Source organism: Schistocerca serialis, chromosome 5, assembly GCF_023864345.2.
Source record: "Schistocerca serialis cubense isolate TAMUIC-IGC-003099 chromosome 5, iqSchSeri2.2, whole genome shotgun sequence".
Lineage (NCBI taxonomy): Eukaryota > Metazoa > Arthropoda > Insecta > Orthoptera > Acrididae > Schistocerca > Schistocerca serialis.
This window is the reverse complement of record NC_064642.1, coordinates 414,047,892-414,070,601: the sequence shown is the minus strand read 5'-3', so window position 1 is coordinate 414,070,601 and position 22,710 is coordinate 414,047,892. Positions and strand designations below refer to the sequence as shown.

Genomic DNA, 22,710 nt, shown 5'->3' with positions numbered 1-22,710 from the left:
TAGAACGGTGTGTGCAGCTCGTGGCGATGGAAGACGCGGGGCGGTACTGCAGCGGCCGTAAAGACGCGGCCCGCATTGTCTCCCGGCGCGCGAACCTGCCCCCTCTCCCGTCGCCCGCAGCCACGCCGCCGGTAATCGGGTTACGATAAAATTCAATTTAGATTTGGACGCGGCGCGCTCCCCTTCCTCGAGCGGTGCGGCCCGCCGGGGGGAGTGGCCTGCGCCGCGATTGGCCCGCAGCGGCAGCCCGGGGCGTGGCCCGCGCCGGCGCGGCCAACGGCGTGGCGCGGCGGGGCGCGGGCGCGGGAGCGGCCGGGCCGGGCGCGCTCAGTCGGTCGCCGCCGCCGCCGCCGCTCCACGGCTCGCGCTCGTGTTGTTGTTGTGTGACACAACAGGGCGAGAGCGGCGCACAGGCGAGGCCCAGGCAGCAGACGGCGACGCTATGCACGCGCTGTTCGGGGACCAGGGCGCCTACTACCGGCACCCGGGCGCCGCCTACCACCACCAGGCGGGCGCCGCGCCGCCCCCGCCGCCCACCTACCAGTACTCGGCGGCCGCCGCCGCAGCGGCCGCCGCGGGCGACCAGTACCCGCGCTACGGGTACGCCGCCGCCGGGTACCCGCTGGCGGCGGCGCAGCACCACCACCACGGGCCCGCCAAGGATATGGTCAAGCCGCCCTACTCGTACATCGCGCTCATCGCCATGGCCATCCAAAACGCGCCCGAGAAGCGCATCACGCTCAACGGCATCTACCAGTTCATTATGGAGCGCTTCCCGTACTACCGCGAGAACAAGCAGGGCTGGCAGAACTCGATCCGGCACAACCTCAGCCTTAACGAGTGCTTCGTCAAGGTGCCGCGCGACGACAAGAAGCCGGGCAAGGGCAGCTACTGGACTCTCGACCCGGATTCGTACAACATGTTCGACAACGGATCGTACCTGCGCCGGCGGCGGCGCTTCAAGAAGAAGGACGCGCTCAAGGAGAAGGAGGAGGCGCTGAAGCGACAGCAGGAGCAGCAGCAGCAGCAGCAAGGGGCGGCAGCGGCGGCGCAGCAGAAGGCGGCCCTGGCCGAGCCGCACAAGCTCAAGACGGAGTGCGTGGTCGCCAAGGCGCCCAAGCGCGAGCCGCTCGAGCTGAGCACGTGCAAGTACCCCGACGTGAAGCCCGCCGTGCTCGAGCAGCAGCAACAGCAGCAGCAGCACGAGGCGGCCGCCTTCAGCGTGGACAGCCTGATGACGGCCGGCAGCGTGGCCGGGAGCGCCGCCATGTACCCGTACCACCACCACCACCACCACCACCACCACCAGTACCACGCGCAGCCGCCGCCGCCCGTCACGGTGGCGGCGGCCGACCACCACGACCAGTTCCGCACGCCGTGGTACGGCTCCCCGGACGCGGAGGCGGTCGCCGTGGCGGCGGCGTCGCTGTTCGACGGCGGGGGCGGCGGCGGGGGCGGCGGCGGGGGCGGCGTGGTGTCTGCGGCGCCCAGCTGCCAGCTGCAGCCGGCCGTGGCGGGCGCGGGGGCGGCCTTCCGCGCCACCTACTACCACCAGCCCGCGCCCGACTGCCCGGCCGCCGCCAAGTACTGAGCGGCGCCTCTCCTTGCGGTAGGTCGCCGCGGCAGCCACAGCTCTCGCTTTTTGCTTCACGCCGCTAACAGCTCAGAGGCTCGACAGTTCTCACAAATATCGTGCACGTACACGTCGAAGATGAAACAAAAACTCTACCGCCGGTACCTCACTTAGAACCACCACACGAGACTGATTAACCTAAAAAGTGAAATGGTGAATTGGTGTGACATCACATTCTCCAAGCACTTCGAAATAGCAACACTATGTGCAAAATCGAAACAAATTGAAGAGGTCGATGGAATAAAGTGTTAACCCGAGAGAACATAATTTTGATTTATTGTCTGTTGTACGTTGGTTAAATTCAGAGACAAGATCGTAAACACGATAACAAAACTTAACTAGTAGGCAGTTCTCTCTAGCGATAACTACTTGTTACTAGCATGTGGTGTATTCTAAAACACGAAGGATAATGTGGTCAGATTAAAACGATATTGAGAGTTAGCAATTTTTACTGCCAACCCCTTTCAGTTCCTGTAACGGGTCGTCAATATACACAGTGCCCCCCACCCCCACAAAAAAAGAAAAACAATCGACAGGTTCCATATACAGAAACGTCTAGTAAGCATGCTCTCTAAAATGCATACCGTAAGAGATGTAAGCACTTGTTCATCTTCGATACTATGAAACAAATCTCCTCTACTGCAAGATCTTTCCTTTCCATATTTTGGGAGGAGGATGTATTGACCAAAACAAGAGAAAAAGTCCAGTAAACGTGGCATCTGAAATGCATACCTTAAGAGCTATGAACACTTGTTCATTTTCGTTAGTGTGAAAAACATCTGGTGAAGAAATTCTCATAGCTCTTAAGGTACGCATTTTAGACCAAATGTTTACTACACCTTTTTTCTTTTCCAGGTCAATACTTCCTCCTCCCTAAAAACAGAAAGCAAAGATCCTGCAATAGAAGAGAGTTGTTTCATACTATCGAAGACGAACAAGTGCTCATATATGACCATGTTTATTAGACTTTTTTTGTAATGACAGTCGCGCTGACATAGACTGCGTGAAATATAGACTGAAACGCTGAAACATTCTGAGTCAGGTCAGACGACAGAGTGAAGCTTCTTTATTGAAAATGAACCGATCCATTGCAGATAAAGTAGCTTGTTAATTAATATTGCCGTTAAAAATGTAATAACTTTAATCGCAGTACGCTCCAGCACAAACTAGATGATCAGCGGTTTCGATTGGCCAAGTGCGATCTGAAGATGGCTGTTGGTCAAAGAATACGGGTTATCTACTACTAGGCTCCACTGGATAGTATTGCGATCAAGACTATTAAAACTTTTAATGGTAGCCTAGTAATAAAAAAGTTATTTTACATCCAGTGGATTTTCTGTGCGTTTCTAACCGACTAGTCTTATAGAATGGTGGAGCGCTTTCACTGTCTGTTTCACAGCGAGACGATATATGTATAACGGGTCTCCTAAGAGGCGTCAGGCGCATTTCCTCGGGTATTCGTGGCAGATATTTGTAATCACGTTTTTGCTGTATGTAGGTGGCGTTGGCACAAACAATTGCTATGTCCTTCATGCGACGCACTGTGTCAACAAAAAGATTCGGTTTATTTCCGATTACAAGTAATATTATTTTTAAATAGGCATTTTACGTGCTCATTCGATAGAGCGCTCCCAAATTAGTCCAGTCTGATATTCGTTGCATCGACTTGTGTTAACAGGGTCAGCAAAACACGAAAAATTTAAACGGCAATCCAGCAGTGGCTCAGTAGTAGCGCTGCTTGCATGGTCGGGCCAGGATAGAGCTATCCCTGCTGGTGTACCAGCCATTCTTCTTGTTTTACTGTCACTGTTTGTACATCTCGATGAAACAAATATTGCACTAGACTAATGTGGGAGCGATCTGTCGAATGGGACGCAAAATTCCGCTTTAAAAGTCATTCTGTTTAAGAAGGAAAACAAACCGACGCTTTCCGCCGACACTGGACGTCGCAGGAAAGAGATGACGAGCACGAATTGTTTGTACCGACTCTAGATACAAAATGCAAAAGTAAATTCCAGATATCTGCCAAAACAACAGAGAAAATGCATATGATGTCCCTTAAGAGAAACACACCCACCTTATATATATCGACAAACTGCAACAGTGCGCAAAAGATTTCAATATTTTACGATGTGGAACAGGGAAACGGTGTAACACGACATTCATAAAACTATCCAGGATAGTGGTAATAATGAAAAAAGTTATTTTATCTGCAATGAAGTGGTTGATTTTCACTGAAAACCCTCTATGTGTGTCCTGGCCGACAGGGTTTCGCGTCCTCGACAACAAGTAGTAGTGACCAGAACATTTCAATATTTTTACCACGTGATATGTTCACAGCCCCACAAAACTTATGCCGATTGTTAACGTCCTGTGCTCGTATGGGTTGATAGAATGCCCATAACAGTCTATAGTAAGCGATGAAATAGTTATAAAAAAGATGCCTATTGATAGTTTCATTCAGTCAAGTAGATTTTTGATATGATGCCCATACTTAGTTAATTATAGTGCTTCTTTTGCATTTCTAGGTAGCTGAAAACGCAACAGATCTTTTCAGATGTGCGCCTGTCAGCTGCCATTACTGCACCATGCAATAAAAAAAGTGGTGTCCTTAAGAATTAACAGTTCCTTATATACACAGTTCAAAATGCAGAAAAGTATACATACACAGGCCTAAGGTGAGCAGTTCTGACTTTCATAGAGCATTAATTTTGAGCTGTAATTCCAATGCCACCCCTAGGACTCCATGCCACCTAGTGTGCTTCATCTCTTTGCTGTGAGACTTAAACACGAATCGTAGTTGCTAATGTACTCACAAGCCAACATGTGTTGGTAGACAAAATGCTATGCGTATTGGAATAACAGCTCACAATGAATGTCAAAAGGTGACTCCTTGAAAGCGAACTGATGGCAACCTATAGTCTATCGCTTTTTACCTAGTGTTGTGCCTTCGGAATTATATTCTGATTTAGTTCTGTGCATTAACAAAGGACATTCTTAGCTCTAAAAACGATCGTCACGGTGATATGTGCTGTCAGTTCGTAAGATTCGTGTAGGCGGCTGTTCTCACTTTGTAACTCTGCTATCCAAATACATACACCACATAGTTGGATCTGTGGTTAATAAATGGACTGTTTCGAAAGAAACGACACTATTCACTTACTGGAAACTAGTCATAAAAATTACTTGCTTCTCTGAGTGTCATTTTTTGAACATTTGTAAAAAAAAGTGTTCCATCAGTATGTAGGTTTTACTGTCAACAGGCCTCCAGCACTAAAAGAAAAATGTGAATGATAAGCCTTTAATTTTCAAATTTAAATTGGAAGTTTTGCTTGAGGTACACGCCTTTTGTAGTGTACAGACGTTCCTCGAAGTTGTGTAGAGACATTCACAGTGTTGTGTTACTCATATGTATATACAATATATTGTTTATCGTTGTCTTTTTAATCAGTATTGTGTGAAATATGTATGTATTAACTCGCTCTGTGAGCGAGTATCTTTATCTCAGATGGTTCCATGGAACCTGAGAAAATAAATAAAGAATAAGTAAATGAATCTTTCTGTGTTTTTGACTGTATATATAATGAACTGTTATTCCTACAAAAGATTAAGGAATGTATTCAATTTGACGTGTCTGAAGTTATGGTGATCTTACACGCATAGGGAACTGTTTATCTTCTCAGTTCTTGTTTCGTCGCTATTTCTTGTTCCATGTCACTTAAAATTAGTACTCACTTATTACCAATCATATTTTGTACCTGCCGCCATGTGCTTCTAGTATTATTTCCTTACAAAGTGTTTACAGCAAATCACATATTGTCACCTTATACAACTGTTGTGGAAAGCACTCGATTATATGCAAAATATATTACATGGTCCTCCGAATAGACGCTGTTGTCGCTAGCCAATTTTAGATTTACTTTACTGTACTCGGCATAACACGTCCGTGTATTGATTATCATTTTAAGGAGCTTAGCGTTTAATGTAAAATCCAAAATGCAAACACTTCAAAGAGACAGATCTCGAAACACATCATGTAGAGCATAATAAGCAAAAGCTGAAAAGTGACTAGTGGATATTTGTTGTGGTCAAAAACTTAATAACACATGTACAAGTACTTACTCAGCACACCTGGAAATTTATACACATTAACATTTTACGTTATAGAGTAACTCAGACGACTGGCGTGTCACTCAATATCATTTGGCAACCTCAAGAATGTTAAATTGATTATTGAATGTCATTTGGCAAACTTAAGAATATTAGACTGATCGAAGACGACTGATGATTTTATTTAAACGAATCTAACGAGGCGCATATGATGGAATATATTAATTTTTCAGTAGTTCCATACATGATTTTTAAGTAATTATTATGTAATAAGTAAAAAATAATATTATTACTTAGTCGACTTCTTGCATGACGTCTCGTATCAAAGCTGTCCTCCGAGAGACAGCAAATAAGTTTCAGTTATATTACAGTTTTGGCCCGAATCAAGGTGTCTTACGGGAAGTCTTAAGCATTACGGGCGCAAGACGGAAATCTTCAGTTAAATTTTTGCTCACATAATGGGCTGTTTTACTTCTCGAGTGATACTGAATATTAAGACACGTAGTTTCAGTGAGTAAGTGTCAATAATACTTTGTTTTCAAGCATGAACCTAATAACGTTTAGCATAATTTTTTTTTTACTTTTCCCTCTCGTCGCTTCTCTCTCCTATCTGTGGATTCTAATAAAATTTTCCAGCTTTTATTTAAAATATTGTAAAGATGAAAATCTGAAATGTCACAAACACTGCTCGAGCGTTTCTGTCCATTTGTATACATTTAATTTTCACGGAATTTTTAAAAGAAATGTTATTATTTTTTTCGTTGTCTGTAGCAGACACAGCAACCACACCACACCTGGTTATTTTCCCTGTAGCGAACACTTATCTCAGTTTTGGTCAAATCAATGAAATACTGAAATACACTTTCCTGAGGAGGGCCTAGAAGTCGAAAGCCGCTTCACACCTAACTTTAAAATGAATATTATTGTGAAACATAAATACAGTGTATTTTAGTTTTTAATATGTCTTGGTTTATCCAAGTATCGACGGAATATTGCGTACATGTTTAATCGCACCAGCACAACAGAAAACTTATTGAAAAGTAACATAATTTTTATAGCAAGGAAATTCGTTCTTCGAAGTATGCTGGAAGCAAAGGCAATGATCCGTACCTGTGGGAAATGATTTCCATGCGAATAGTTCATGGTACGTGAATAAAGGTTATGTTTTGTCAACACAAAGAATTAATTGAGAAGTGGGGTTTAGTGATTGCAGCCGTCGTTCCTCGCAGACGCTGATGTTTAAAGAACCTCTGTACGGTCTGAAAAAATTCTACATAAATATTCAGTCAGATTTTGATAAGATTTCAAAGGGGTAGCAACTCGATTCCAATTTTCAGGAACGTAAAATTATGCACTTCACAAAACGCAGGAAAGCAATGTCCGATTACTACAAAATCACTATTGGACTCAATCAACTCGTACTGCCACCTGGATGCAACAATTTGTAGGGATGTGAAATAGAACGTTCACATATAAAGTAGGTAGCAGTCTTCGGTTTGTTGGCAGGATACTGGCGAAATGCAATTTACCAAGGAAATTTCTTACGAAACACTCGTGCGATCCATCCTACAATATTGCAAATGGGATTACCAGGGAATATTAAACATATACAAATAAGGGCTGAACATATTGTCACAGGTTCTTTGGTCTACTGGAGAGCTTCTTGGAGATGCTGAAAAATCTGAATTGACTTTCGAATATAGTACGCTATCAATCTCACTAAAGGCAAAATTTTGAGGACTAGATTTAAGTAAGGAATCTAGTGATATACTGCAATCTACTACGTATCGATCCCTCAGGGCTACGGAGATAGGATTAAACTTATTGAGCGCGCACAAAAATATTTAAATAATGAATCCTTCCGCGCTTCACACGCGAATGGAGCGGCAAAACCTCTAATAAGTGCTGAATCGAAAGTATCCTCTGCCATGCACTTCGCAGTGGCTTGCAGAGTACAGATGTAGATCTCCCAACGCCAGTTGCGCTCCGGCACCCCCAGCACTTGAGGCCGCCTCGTGTTTGAAGAGAATGTGTGACACGCGGTAACAAATCGGTTAAGAAGGCTTACACGCACGTTGCGTCTTGTAAACGAGAGCATCAGGCCCCTAACTCCGTCGCGAGTTTCCTCTTTTTCTGTTTGTTTTCCAGTGGCGCCCGTCACGTCCCGACATTAGGCGTTAATTTATAACTGACGCCGTACTTGCCTTATTTTAGAAGGGTGCGATCCTTCATTTCAAGACACAGATCGTAAAACAACGAAGCCTCTGTTTCCGTAAAAGAATACATAATTGAAAAAGGAGGAAAGCCGCGCGTGCGTGGCTTGCAGCACTAACATATTAGCTCCAGTTCATTTTCTAGTGCAAAAATGTTCTCTTGTGCCTCATATCAATTTAATAGAAATTCTTAAACTTGTACTTTTTTCAAAATCTTTCTTTCTAAATGGTTGCAAACAGACTTATCGGGACGGTTGAAGGCGACAATAAAAGCATCACGAAAGGTACTCATACATTGAAACAAATTTCTTATACGAATATTTGCGGGACAGAGGGATTTCAGGCCGTTTATAATCTATTACAATCTTTGTATTCAGGTCAGTGATCAGGTTTCTACTTTATTTACGGTAAAAGTACGAAATTTGTAAGTGTATTAAATGAATGCTGCTGGTCTGTTTGTAACGAAGTATATTCCTCGTTTACATGTTGCGAAGGACCAGGACAGTGTGTATTTTGTCGAAAAAATTTGCTTGTTATTTGCCAAAACGCGCTGCTTAATTGAAACGGCGACACACAAACTACATGGATGTACGTTGGTTAATGCCTACATTATTTTGTCTTTACATGTAAGTAGAAAAAAGGAGGGCGTACGTAATTTCCCCTTTAGAATATTTTTGTCTGTTTTTCTCTGACTTGTATCATTTCCTTCACGCTATATAGAAAAGCTCACTGCAAGCTTAAAGAACGTGGAGTATCGTCTTATGCCTCTTAGTGGCAATGCTGGATTAACTATGACAAGTTTTACTGTCAACGTTATTAGTTTATATTAGTTGTTACTTGGTGTCAATACGTCAAAGAATAAATTTATAAGTAATATATGGCGCACTCGGATACGAACCCAGAAGGAGAAACATACTAGACCAGAATAAACTGAATAATCCAATACAGGACTGACTCCCTTTTTCAACTGAATATGTGTTACATGTCGCCAATTTCGCCTTTATCAAAGTACAATTTCTTGTACTTCAGTACTTACCCATATATGTTACTCATCGTAAACTATAAGCAGCAGTTTTCATTTTATTCTGCGACTGGTAATAACACGTTTAGTCATCCACGTAGCTGTCTGTGTATGTAATACAAGGATTATTTTCATGGATTTTTTGATTGTTGTGGTTGCCGGTTTTCAAATTGTCACAAGTTTGTGAACAAAGAAACCATCACCAACAACAGCAAAATTTATAAATGACAAATTGTATCAAAACCTTGTGTACAGAACAAGACAGGTACCAACATGAACAACCGAATGTGCTGTTAAGTAGAATAAAGAGAAATCCACTGACCATGAAAATACCGGAAACGTAAAGGCGATGGGAAAATAGTGAACAACAAGAAATTGTGTTTACCTCAAGCAGAATCTTCAAATTATAATTATTGATCAAGCAAACACTGACGAAGTTAGGAGCTTTCTGAAGAGAATTACCTCATCACGAATGTACTGCAGTAGAAAGTTACCGGTTGTAATACTCGGCGTTAAATCTGAGCGTACTTTCTAAGCCATGAGAGACGATTGTTATTAATAAAGAAGCTCTGTAACAATTTACTCACTTTAACCCTGAAACGCTTTTATTTTGTGAATTTTCTGAGATATGGTGAAATATTCCGACACAAACTGTCGACACATGCACAATGCCTCACAAAGACTCTTTTGCTTTTTTCAAATTTCATTACTTCCAAGTTCTCATATTGACGTAATGGATAAGTGTTTACACAAGCCATTAACAGCACGTTAAATACATGAATTTTGACGGTGGTAGTTTCTTACTTGCAGCAACTACAAGGATATGTAAAATGTCTGTGGTGGTACGTCAACTATCCAAAAATCACTGGTACTGAAAAACTGTTGCAGTCTTCCGACAGAGATCTCGCTCCAATTTAAAGCGCGAATGGAGAACGGGAAACACATATTCACGTTTCATTCCAAAACGTAACTCGTCCGACGCGCATTATGTTGCGGGATTGCAGAACAGAGCCGCGCTTAAAAAATGAGAACTGCTTTCGTTTCAAGACATATGTTTCTACAGAGAAACATTTAAATTCCAAACTAATACTACGTTGTGTGCGTTGTGTGTTTACAAATACTTTTACTATACATAATGCTGGTTTTTCTCATAGTACTCATTTCTACTTGAATAGTGACTCCTAGAAGATGTGCTAAATGTCATATTAACACGGTTACTGCATTAAAAATAGTGATTAGCGAGAAAACTTTCAAAATCAAACTGGAATTAAATGCGATGAAGTTGTTTAGCAACTGCGCAGTTTTAGAACACCACAATAGATCGCGAAACTCCATCGCGAGTTCATTGCAGGAAAAAAAATACTGGTATATTTTCTTACTTGCCCACAAGTAATACCGGAGTCTTACTAGTTAGTGTACCGAGCTGCCTGCAGATCTGCTGCATCAGGTATGTGATCATGGCGCGGAACATCATCTCTGTCAAGGTAAAACTTTAGTTTTGAAGTTGGGGGGACCGCTTTAAAATCCCATTTCCATCATGGTCATATAGATGGTACAGTTTTCTTTAAAACCATTGTGGGCTTATATCCATAAAATACCTTTATCAATATCACCAGAGACCGACAGCTGGCCGTCAATATAAACAAATATAATTCACTGTTCCTGAGTACATGGAAAATACCGATACTGTTTTATTACATTACAAACGACCAGTCTGGGCTTAGATTTTTCAAAAATGTCGTGGTATCTACACGGAGCCTTCTAAGGTTAAATGACTATCCCCACAAAGTCTTCTAAGGTTAAAAGAGCACACAAATGTAGTTACGGTACGGGAAATGTGTATACCACACTGAGATTCATGGGAAAATCCTTGAAGAATATAGGGATGTGAAAGATCAGTTACGAAACATTCTTCTGATCGATTCTGAGAATTGTTGGTCAGTAAAAGGGTAGGGAATGAAGACGGAACGAGTTAACGAGAAAAATGGCCTAGTAAAGAACGTAATGAAACGAAGTGTTAAAATGGTTGGTCATACGTTACGACATGGGTCGTGGTTGAATTTCCGGTTGGGAGACAAAGCTAGATTCGAGTACGTAATTTAGATCTCGATGTCATGAATATGGGAATGGAGAATTACATCAAATCATCCTATCCTTAGGGTGGATAACCACATATGGATCTTCACTACTAGAAAAGATAGCACAATCGGTAGCCAAAATTGATAAGAGTGAAAATATACGACATTAAAAACAAAAACGTCTGAGTAAACATGGGTCCAAGAAGCAGCCAATTACGTGATTATTGCGGACGTGTGATTACGAGCCACGACTGACTTATAAATGGTATTTATACTATTAGTTAGCAAAAATCAATTTGGAATGTAAACTATCTAGTTGGACTACAGTTTCATCCAACGGCTTACCTTAACAAGAAATGTAATGCAGCTTCAGCACAATACATATTTAAGTTTAATGTACTCTCCTATCTTTTAAAGCAGCAGTCATCAAACTAATCAAGTATTCGTGCTGCCCGCGGTTCTCAGCCGTATTTTCATAGCAATGTGCATATACCAAGTAATAGCCAAATCCAGAAAGTCAACTAGCTTTAAGAGCTTCTTAATTGTACAGTTTTCCTGCTCAGTAACAAACAAACATATTTACAGAGACAGCAGTGTTTTAAGATGTTATTAATTTTATGGTGAATTTTGCCCTGAACTAATTGAAGTTGGCCGCTTATATCAGGGGCAGAGGAGCAAGTACCACGGCCACTGCAGGGTGAGTGGGTGTGAGAGGGGGAATGTTTCATTGTTTGTCTTGCTGTAATGACAACTCACGGGAGTAAGCGAATGGTACCGACGACTCGGAAGTAGCATGTATTCGTAAATGCGCATCACACAAACTGTCATCTTCAAATTCGGCTCTTATTTCTAGCATGGAACTTTAATTAAGACTGTTGCAATGCATTACAGTGAGTAGAGGAAAATTAGTATTTATATCATTTATGGAAGTCTTCTGATGGTGTCTTATATTCAAAAATGCATTGAAATATATTTACAAATACTATTATTAATCAGAGTCATTTGCACACATAGTAAAACCAACAATACTTCAGCACGCAACTGCAGTATCGCACGTGTTACATCGCTGAGGTTGGAAGCAATCTGAAACAGAGAACAACCGACACGAAGTGTTCCGAATGAGGCAAACGTCTAACGGTCAGTACTCGAGGGCCAGCGGCCAACTTACCGCACCCTTACATAGTTAGTATTTTGGAACTGATAATATTCTAATTTATCTAGGTTACGCATTAATAATAATACCCGAGTACTCATTGTTGAGCAAAATAAGTTTGACAACCAGCGCGTTAAACGAATTGTTCCACTGTCCTCGTCTCATTTGGATGCAGTACAGCACAGGTCTTTCAAGCGAGATACGACTTTTCTTTTTTTTTTTCAAACAAAAAATAGGCTCTGAGCACTATGTGACTTAACTTCTGAGGTCATCAGTCCCCTAGAACTTAGAACTACTTGAACCTAACTGACCCAAGGACATCACACACATCCATGCCCGAGGCAGGATTCGAACCTGCGACCGTAGCAGTCGCGCGGTTCCAGACTGTAGCGCCTAGAACCACTCGGCCACTCCGGTCGGCTTTTTCAAACATCTTCGGAACTTCTCGTGAGCCTTGACAAGACTGTGCAATTTGCGCCTCCAGTTCGTGAACCGTATGAAAGGTAGTGAGGCACGCTCCACTGTTGAGAGGACCTCAGAGAGGAAAATCCTGAGGATTGAGATCATGTGGCCTTGGAAGTCAAAGTTTTGCTCAATCATCCGTCTAGGACCATATTGACGCGTTCGATATCGCCTCAGATCAGCAGCAAAATGTGTCGGTGTCTCATCACGCATCTGCCACATTCCCAAATCACTGGAAATACTTTAAATTTGAACGCATTTAAATGGAGGCTTAATCGAAAAGTGTAGATTTCAAAAACAATTTTACTGTCTAGGACGGTATTTTATATTGAAGTCGGCGACGACTCTTACGCAGAAATTCACAACTATTATGGAAACGACTTGTTTGCGGACGCATGTTTGCTGGAAAGTTTTTGCCCGAGATAGGGAAACTACAGAAAGTAAGTTCCACATGCCATTCCACACTAACAGCGAGACCAATGCGCAACACGAATGGCGCTGTCAGCAGGGAGTAAGCCTACATGTTCGTGACTTCCTGGAGACAGTTTTGCAGTGGTGTGGGTAATAGATGCATCACAGTGGTCGAGTGAAATGACACGAAAACTGGAAAGGTACTCCAAAGCTGAAGTACAGAATCCGATTACTAATTTTGGAGTGTTTAGAACCTAGGATTTATCTGCTTTGGACATGAAACCGATTGCTGTCTTATCGGGAAATTCATGTTGTTACACGAAACTGCCACATCAAGCTCTTGGGGTGCTCTAGACTGGCGCAGCTAAGACGGTCAACTTATAAAAGCGGAATACTGGAGGAAAAGGTTAATTTAAAATTGGTACTAATCACACCTGGCTATATGTCTTCGGACAATTATTGCGTGAAAAACTTCTCAGTTGCGCTCAGAGTCGCATTAGAATTCTGACAGTATGTGGACCAAATGCAATGTCACAGCAGCAGTGCAATATTGTTAACAGTTTGATGCAGGCCGCACAGACGTGGCTGACCTGGGGAGGAAGAAATTTTCCAGTGATGAAGCCGTCCACACAGTGGTTCTCGAATGGCTTGTGATCAAGGAGCGGATTTCTGTCGTCGAGGAATTGAACGATTTGTAGAACGCTCCGACCGTTGTTTACAGTGTCTTGGCGTCTACGTTTAAAACTAGTACCTTGTATTTATGTCACTTTGACGTGTACTGCAGCATTAGTAAAAGTTACATGTTCCTCTCAGAGCCTTGAAAGAAACCTGTAGATCAAATATAGCTTACTTTTTGGAATCCCATCGTGTTATTTGCTTTCGGTATGAATTATAACACAACCCGCATGTGGTTCTTCCCGCACAGCGTGTGAAAAATATCGTACAGTGAACTGTGAATCACGGATCTATATGAGTGGTTAAGGAGCAGTCCTGAACGTCCTCGACGTATAGCACCTGTCCTGGGTTCGCCTCTGAACGGGGCGGGGGCAGCATAGGCAGTTGCATCAGGGGCAGATGCAATGGCGGGGCGCTCTAGTAGGGGCCGTTACAATTTGGCTGGTAAAGGCTGGCACAGACCCTACGGGCGCTGTCAGCCGCCGTTCGAAGCTGATGATGGTGGGACGCGCTAATCGGAACGCCTTGTTCTCGTCCGCCGCGGTGTGGATCTTGGCGGAGCCGATGTTGTGCCGCGCCTCACTCCTGTTGTCAAGGCTCAGGACTCACCCACACGCGTGTTGTCCATTCTGTTACAGTGTGAAGAACAGGCGCAGCTCGCCCAAGACATGTGTGTTTCTAAAACGACAGTAGCACATTTCGGAACTAATTTAAAAAACTTCCAATATACAAGTGACACATCTGTTCCATATTATTTTGTGATAAAACTTTTGCTCATGTTGCCGACGTAATTTTGCAAAGTATCTTGACACTAAACTGCTGACGTAAAGTTGATATTTAACAATGATTACCACTCAATTCACTGTTTTACATTTGAGATACAAGTTTCTTTCAAGGCTGTGACAGAAACAAGAATAGAACGGTTGCCACAGATAACTAATAAAAGACTCGACGCGCACGAGTGCACAAACTCCCAAGGCCAGAAACAGTGTGATACACACAGGGCAATATCGCAGCAATAATCACGCAGCAGTGCTATGGAGATAGGCAGAAGGAGGCAGGCAGTGTGGTTGCTATGTAATAAAACAGTGATTGAATTCATCTGGGTGGTCAGAAGCAGTCTGAAAAGCTTGTATGGCTCTGGCAGGTCAGGCTGTGGTTAGAAGTAGGTGTTAACAAAAAAAAAAAAACGATGCGTTAGGCATTTTACGAGCCAATCGGCACTGAAGTTAGCCGATCAGGCCGTTCCGATTCGCGCGCAAATTCAAGCGGCCCGTCAGGTGCAATTAGTGTCAGCTTTTTTCATAGAGTAGATGACAGTGCACATGACCGCTCAGCCTTTGGTTCGCGTTCGATGCTTACTACCGTCCCACTTTTGTGTCGCTCTCGTTTGTTTTTAGGAGGCCAGGGAAGCAAGCTTTTGCTAATTACGGCTATTTGAAATTTTGTACGACCAGACTCGAGCAAAAACATCGAACACGGACACAAACATATATAATGCAACAGTGAAGCTTGCGTATGTCATTCTTTTCTTGATCCGATTTTGCAGCAAAGCCCTCACGAAAACATGACACGCGTGAAACAATGTTGGTCTTTGCTTGATATTGTTGTACTCCTTGCGAAAAGTGTCTCATATTTCAAGGTATTTATTCACCTCCTCATTAAACAGTTCCACATCCGTATCGGCTGCGTCCACGGCAGCTTTTACTAGGGTTCCGAAACGTCTATATCGTCCTTTCCTCCCATTCAGCGAGACCGCTGCGAAGCAGCAGTGTAGTTGGCGAAACAATTCACACACAGCGCCCTCGCGACGTTGTCACGGCTTCCTGCCGTAGTTGTATTGCTCCATTAATTCACACCTAATGCTTAAACAAGCGAGAAAATGACGTGGTCAGCTCGCTGTGATAAAATCGCTTGTGTGCATTGAGCCTTATATGACACGTCCTTTGCCTACTAGTCGACAGACATGTAGCCAGGTGTGATTAGTACCAATTTAAAATTATCCTTTTCTCCAGTATGCCGCTTTTATAAGTAGACTCTCTTAGCTGCGTCGGTATAGAGCACCCCAACAGCCTGATGTGACAGTTTCGTATAACAGTATGAATTTCTGGGTAATACAGCAATCGGTTTCATGTTGAAAGCAGATCAATCCTAGGTTCCAAATACTCCAGAACTAGTAATCGGATTCTGAAGAGTGAAACGCCATTGAAGTACGTTACAAATTACTACAGCTCCATCTGAAAAGGAGTTTTTGATACAGTTATCTCTCTAACTGATGTGGCTATGAAAACTATAGGTCATTTAATCAGAACTTTTTCACAATTCATCTAGGTGGAACAAAGTTACGATATCTTAACTGGCACCAGACATGTTTGAGGTAAACAGTTTCGCTGCATCACGCCTAGTCTGAAAGGGAGAATAACACCGAAGTTTAAAGATTATAGTTAGAGGGAAGAGATCTATTCGGATGTTATAAGAAGAATGATATCCTCATCTGAACTCCTTTAGTCTCACTTAAAGGTCGGCCGTGGTGGCCAAGCGGTTTTAGACGCACCAGTCTGGAACCACGTGACCGCTACGGTCGCAGGTTCGAATCCTGCCTCGGGCATTGATGTGTGTGATGTCCTTAGGTTAGTTAGGTTTAAGTAGTTCTAAGTTATAGGGGACTGATGACCTCCGATGTTAAGTCCCATAGTGCTCAGAGACATTTGAACCATTTAGTCTCACTTTAAAGTCTTGTATCCGCATCCTTGGTTACTAAAATTTTGTAAACCATTTTAACTCGTTCAGTACGCTGTAGCTGTAATGGTACGATTTCCCCTGGTTTAAATTTTCATCTGCTGAAGTCAAGCTTGGTAATTTACGTTCCATTGGCTAAGAATGTACAGGCCCATGATCACCACATTTTAATACGTCATAGGCTATCATATTTTATTATTCCAGAATGAAATTTTCACTCTGCAGCGGAGTGTGCGCTGATATGAAAGTTCCTGGAAGATTAAAACTGTGTGCCGGACCGAGACTCGAACTCGGGACACTTGCTCGCGAAAGGCAATGGTCCCGAGTTCGAGTCTCGGTCCGGCACATAGTTTTATTCATCAGGAAGTATTTTATTACTGTTAGGTGCGATTTGACCCTAACGGATCACGCAAAAGTATTACGTTTCAATCTTCGGAGTTTCCACACAGCTCTCATTATTTTTCCGCGAATTATTTTTCAGGTTTCAGTCCACTTTGTCCCTGGTCGGGTGACTTCTTTCTCTGGCGATACTACTCACCTGCTAATTTTTTAGCTGTATAAGTCTCTGTTAAAAATATCAGGTGGGCCTATACGAGCCTGATGGTTTTCAGTTGTTCTATGTACGTCGCAATTTTGTGTGTCTTGTTCTTAAGAGTGAATATGCACATAAAATTTCAATCTTCTTCTTCTTATCTCTGCCGCGACGTTTGATAGTTCTTTGGTTGTTATTCGGGTTTTTAGTTTGTATCCTTCTTTTGTTGTATGGCCAAGTATCTTTCTTAGAATTTTGCGTTCTTTTTTTAGGATGTATTCCAGAACGTCTTTTCGCTAGCTTACAAAACTTCAGGCTTGATAACTATGTTATAGTGTTGTTAAGAAGAACGACGAAGTGTTCCTTCGGACACGTATGCATGTCGTGCACGGATAGCCAAAGCGGGTAATGCGAACGTTCGCGTGAAGCCCGATATCCGGGTTCGAGTACCGCGCCTGCGCAAATTTTCACTGTCGTCGTTGTCTTGTACAGGTGGTGGTTGTCCGTATTCTCAACTGCGAATACATTTCGCGTATTTCGTAATGATTGTATTCACAGCAGTACCTATTCCTCCGGACATGCATAGTGTCTGAAAGAAAGCTGCATCGTTCTTCTTAGCAACAAAGGCACTGCAATATTGTATTTATCTGCCGAAAACGGGCAGCGAATTTCAATTCAAATATCGTCACTTGTACGAGAATTACACAATGTGTGTAGGAGTACAGGCTGTGAAGCAAGAACGACGACACATCGAAGTTTGGGTCTGGCGGTGAGTGGTGTACGGTTAGCCAAAGCGGTTAACACGACCGATCGCGTAAAGAGAGAAATCCAGGTTCGAGTTCCGGTCCGGTACAAACTGCCATTATCGTCATTTTCTTGTACAGCTAATGGCTTTTCTTATTCGCAACTGCGAATACATTTCATGACTCATTTTCGTGTGTGTGAACATACCTTTTACCTTTTTTTGTTGCTGCAGATGTTGTAGGTTTTATCGTAAGCACTCGTAGGTTTTTGCATTCGAATTTTCTGTGAAAATTCTCCCTGTAGGTTGACGAATTTCGCCTAAACACTAGAAGTATGAAAATTTCTCCATTTGTCCATATTTTATAAGTGGCTTTTGAGTGGAATATTTTGAGCAGATGTTCTTAGCTCTTTAGGAGGAGATTTGGAGACCAACTCTTTCTGCACATTCCTTGCGAGTTTATATCTGTTTAATTGCTGTTTTCTCGTTGTCTGCTAGTATTGCCAGATCATCTACGAAATCTAGACAAGAAATCTGGATGTCAGTTTCAGGTCTTCCTAACCGTATGTGTTTCCAATGGTTTTGATTTTTAAGTTCTTTTTCCTACTGTCATGTTTTTGATGAGATACATTCCACGAATTTTAACTTTCTGTCGTACTTACTGAAACGGGTTCGTTCTGCATAACATTTCCGCAACAATGGGAAGTCAGATGAAGTGTTAAACGTTGTCACACATTGCATCGTGTTTTGATAGTCATGTAGTTTATTTAACAAATCTATGCTAACCGAACATAACGTTACATCATGTTACGCTGATACATCTCTTAGTGTAATAAGTTTTGCATTGTGTATTTGTGAATTTATTGGTGGATTCACTGATTTTATAGCGAAAATTACTTATGATGTATGCGAATGTATGTGATCCGCAAATAGGAGTCAGACAATGAAGCGAAGTTCCAATGGATAGAGTACCATAGAAGAGCTTTCAGTTGGCCTTGTGGCAGCTTTCGGCAACTGTTTAAGCTAACTTAGGTACTGCAAACGAAACAAGAATGACTCAGATGCAAGGCAGTTGCTGTTAGGGGGGAAACAAGAAAATTGTGCGAAAAAACAGGAAGAGTGTATCGCCATCTTTAGCCCTCGCAGGTGTCAGTACCACATCTTTCCCCTATAGAACGCTGCAGGTTGAGGCCAGTATATTGGCACTCGGTCTCGAATGGGAAAAAATTGTGATATAAAGCAATAATAAGTATTACTGCACGTAATGCAAATAGACAAAAACCGTAATACTGACACAGTCCTCTCACTTTTAAACGAAAAGTAATTATTATTACGGTTATCCGTATTTATGTCGGCAAATATCCGAATCGGCGCAGTCTATTATCCGCAAAGCAGTAATTGCTGCGGAAAGCCGTGCGACATACGCATCTGCGCAGCTTCTATTGATGGGGTTATTCACGCAGCATTAAGTGCGTGAACAGTTTGACTCCCTATCGTACGAACCACAACACGGAAGGAGTGCTGGAATGATTGTCATCACACGCTTTTCTTTATCGGGCAAAGCATTATTGTCCAGTTGTACCTGTACACGACGCCATAGCGTGTGTGTGAAACCCCTTACCTCCTTTTATAACATGAAGATGAGTTTACTTGAAACGCTTAAATATCGTTGATTTGTTTAACATCAAGTGACTAAATTTTTCTCCAGCGATCATAACGGCAATGTACAAATAAAAAAAATCACAATTATAAAATGGTCGCATGCCTCTTACGTGGCTTTATGTCACACCTCGAAAGCTACATTAAGAACATACCACAAGAAGGAATTGATTTGTGGGACGTCTCCCTCTGCGGCCAAGTTATCATTGCACTGGAAGGAGAAAACTAGTATCAGAACCCATAAAATAGAGTTTTGAGGATTTTACATTTAGTGGATGAAATGAACTGAAACTATTAGGTTAAACAGGAAATCATGAAGAAACGTATATGTTCGGTAGAGACGCTCCTACACGATAGCTTCCCGTACGTAGTCCAGTATATACCACTTCCACAGACCAGAAATGCTTTTTACACTTCTTATTCCTACGCTTCTCTTTTAACTTATGTGAACATTTGAGACACAGCGAATCAAATGGTTATTAATCGCTAGAGGAAAATAGCTCTATACAATACTTTCATTTGCTAAAATATTAATTGCCGTGAAGAACAAATCAGAATTTTATATCACCTTTGTTGGAAGAAATTCAAGATAGAAGCTGCATTTTAGGCCCAGATCACGCTAACATTCTAGATGTCGCGATACATGCACAGCTTTATAAATGTGTTCTTCATATACAACACCGCCAAAATAACAGATTGCCTCGAGAACTGAAAGAAGATTCATAGGAAGCATCTTTGACATGCTTTACTCTGCATTTTTGGACAAAGTACTACTGTCCATCGTCTGTTCATTGTGAGCCGGCCAGAGTGGCCAAGCGGTTCTAGGCGCTACAGTCTGGAACCGAGCGACCGCTATGGTCTCAGGTTCGAATCCTGCCTCGGGCATGGATGTGTGTGATGTCCTTAGGTTAGTTAGGTTTAAGTAGTTCTAAGTTCTAGGGGACTGATGGCCACAGATGTTAAATCCCATAGTGCTCAGAGCCATTTGAACCATTTTTGTTCATTGTGAAACTGAACACGAGAACAAGCAAATAATTTTGAAACTCGTAGTAGGGAGGAAGAAGAAAGTTTTATCAGAACTGTTATTTTCAGTGGACCAAAACTGATTTTATTAATTTTTCTTGAAAGTTTCAGTATGTGTTAGGTGCTCACTAAGTTGTCATAACAGCTACCAGGCTAATATACGATTTTGATAATTTTATGTTTTATTATGGAGATAAAATGTTGCTATTTCATGGAAGAACTCTGCTTTCGTGAATAATGCCGTGGGGAAAAATGCTGTTACTACATTATTCGAAGCATGAGCTTCTATATTTTCAGTCCTTTTTGTCAGTTCGAACCTGAGATACTACCATGCACTGCCTTTTTTTTAATTCGGAAGATATCCTCCATATTTTTGCTGTCTGTAACATCGCACCATAGACATAGAATACTTTGAGATCGGTAGAATTTGAGGTAAAACTAGCTCTTCCGAAACGCTAATCCAATCATCAGTTAGGACACTCGATGCTTATGATACAAGTGAAGCGCTAAAACTTTTCTTCCACCAAAACCGCCATGTCGTTCATTTCCAGATGAGAAAGTTAGTCTTTCTAACTTCGCAACGTCACAGTTGAGGTACAAAATTCTATTTCACTCGCAACTGTGTCCCTGGCAAATAAATTCAAACCCACTGCATAGTGGTAATTAGAACACAAGCTGTGAGTTAAAACAAATGATAACAAAAGTGTGTATTCTTACGGATTGAGGCGTTTCTGTCAATATGACGCCAAGAAGGTTGTTTTCTTTCTGCTTAGAAATATTTGTGTGTAGACATTCATTTAGAGCATTGGAAATGTTTGGACATTAAAATATATATTTTTTTAATATACGAGTACTTCTGACAATCATTTTCGTAAATGCCATAATTAAAGCAGTCATATGAATATCGTTGAAAAACAGTGGGCAGCAGGACATAAAATTTTGTGGCACATTTCTAATGAATATGGGACGTAATTTTACCACCAAACACAAATGTCAGGGTGTTAGTATTGAAATGCACGGCCGATTTCTTTCCTCATCCTTCCCTACATGCGAACTTGTACTCCGTCTCTAATGACCTAGTTGTGGACGGTATGTTAAAACACCAATCTTTCTTCCAGCAATTCGTATATTACTTTCTACTACGTCCTTCCTCCATCGCACTAACTCAATTTTTTTTCAAGAATAGTGGTCGACAATCTGTTGTGTCTAAATATATGCCAAAAAGTGTCACTTTATAGCAGGTGAATGTAAATGAAAAAAATACGAGTTGTGATGCAATGTAATTATATTATTACAAATCGCGGTTAAATTGCAGTATAACTCTCTTAAAGTCACTGTCCACAGTGTCTTTTATTTGGTTTAATATTAGTTTATGTGTGTTATATTAGGGGCAGTTTTTTATTTTATTTCGATTTATTTCTCTATATTGTGGTCTTTGACGGCGGTCATCGTGCAGTGGCATTGTAAGCAGGAATCAAGGCTGCAAAGTAAAGGAAAAAAAAAGCCATTACGCCATTTAGAGTTTTTGGATTCGTAAGTTATTTTACGCCGATAACTAATTGTGTGTGAATGAAAAAAAGGGGTGTTTTATGCGTTTATTTGACGTTCATAACCAGTTTTGAGCTGACATATCTCTTCCTCTTCAGGTGAATATTCCGATTACAAAGATAAAAGTCAGATTTTGTGCAAAGTAAATATCATTTGGCGATGAAATCATTTGGCTGCGCCTAATAATATTATGCCTAAAATTGTAAACACAGCTGTGCCACCACTCTTTGTTTATTAACTCTTATAATTATGAATCAATGTTTAAAAATGAGTGTGATTTTTGAAGTGACACAATCTCGTATGCACAATTCCCTGTGAAAATGAGCATATGGTACTTGGTTGTGCAGTTACATTTTATGGAGCCTAATGTCGTGTGGAATAGAAAGGTCACCAACACTACACTCTGGTGCGCATTAATAGTGGAAGTGTACCATGACTGATTTCTCCTACAGCTCTAGTGCATTAGGTTTTTCACCGGTGAAAAATCGTTACTCAAAAGCAGAATATTTCAACGCTAAATGACGCGTGACCCATACGATAACTATCTTCGCTACTCGTAGCTAACGCTCCATTTGAAGAAGACCCATTTCGGTTTGAAATGGCCAGAAGGAAATTAAAATAAATCGAATAACATGTAGTATTGGTTTCATTCAGAGAATACCAACGAGTGCATTCATAAAATGAAAAGAAATGAGATGCAGACAGTCTACA

At 41.9% G+C, this 22,710-nt stretch overlaps 1 protein-coding gene across 1 annotated transcript in view; it reads left to right on the top strand.

Annotated features, from left to right (window-relative positions):
* Positions 1–345: 345 nt before the first annotated feature.
* LOC126481393 (fork head domain-containing protein crocodile-like) overlaps positions 346–22,710 on the top strand; it is a 646,438-nt gene continuing 624,073 nt past the window's right edge. The window contains exon 1 of the mRNA XM_050105121.1: positions 346–1,609. Within this exon, the coding sequence (XP_049961078.1) occupies positions 443–1,591 (1,149 nt within the window). The 5' untranslated portion in view covers positions 346–442 and the 3' untranslated portion in view covers positions 1,592–1,609. The remainder of the gene's footprint in view (positions 1,610–22,710) is intronic.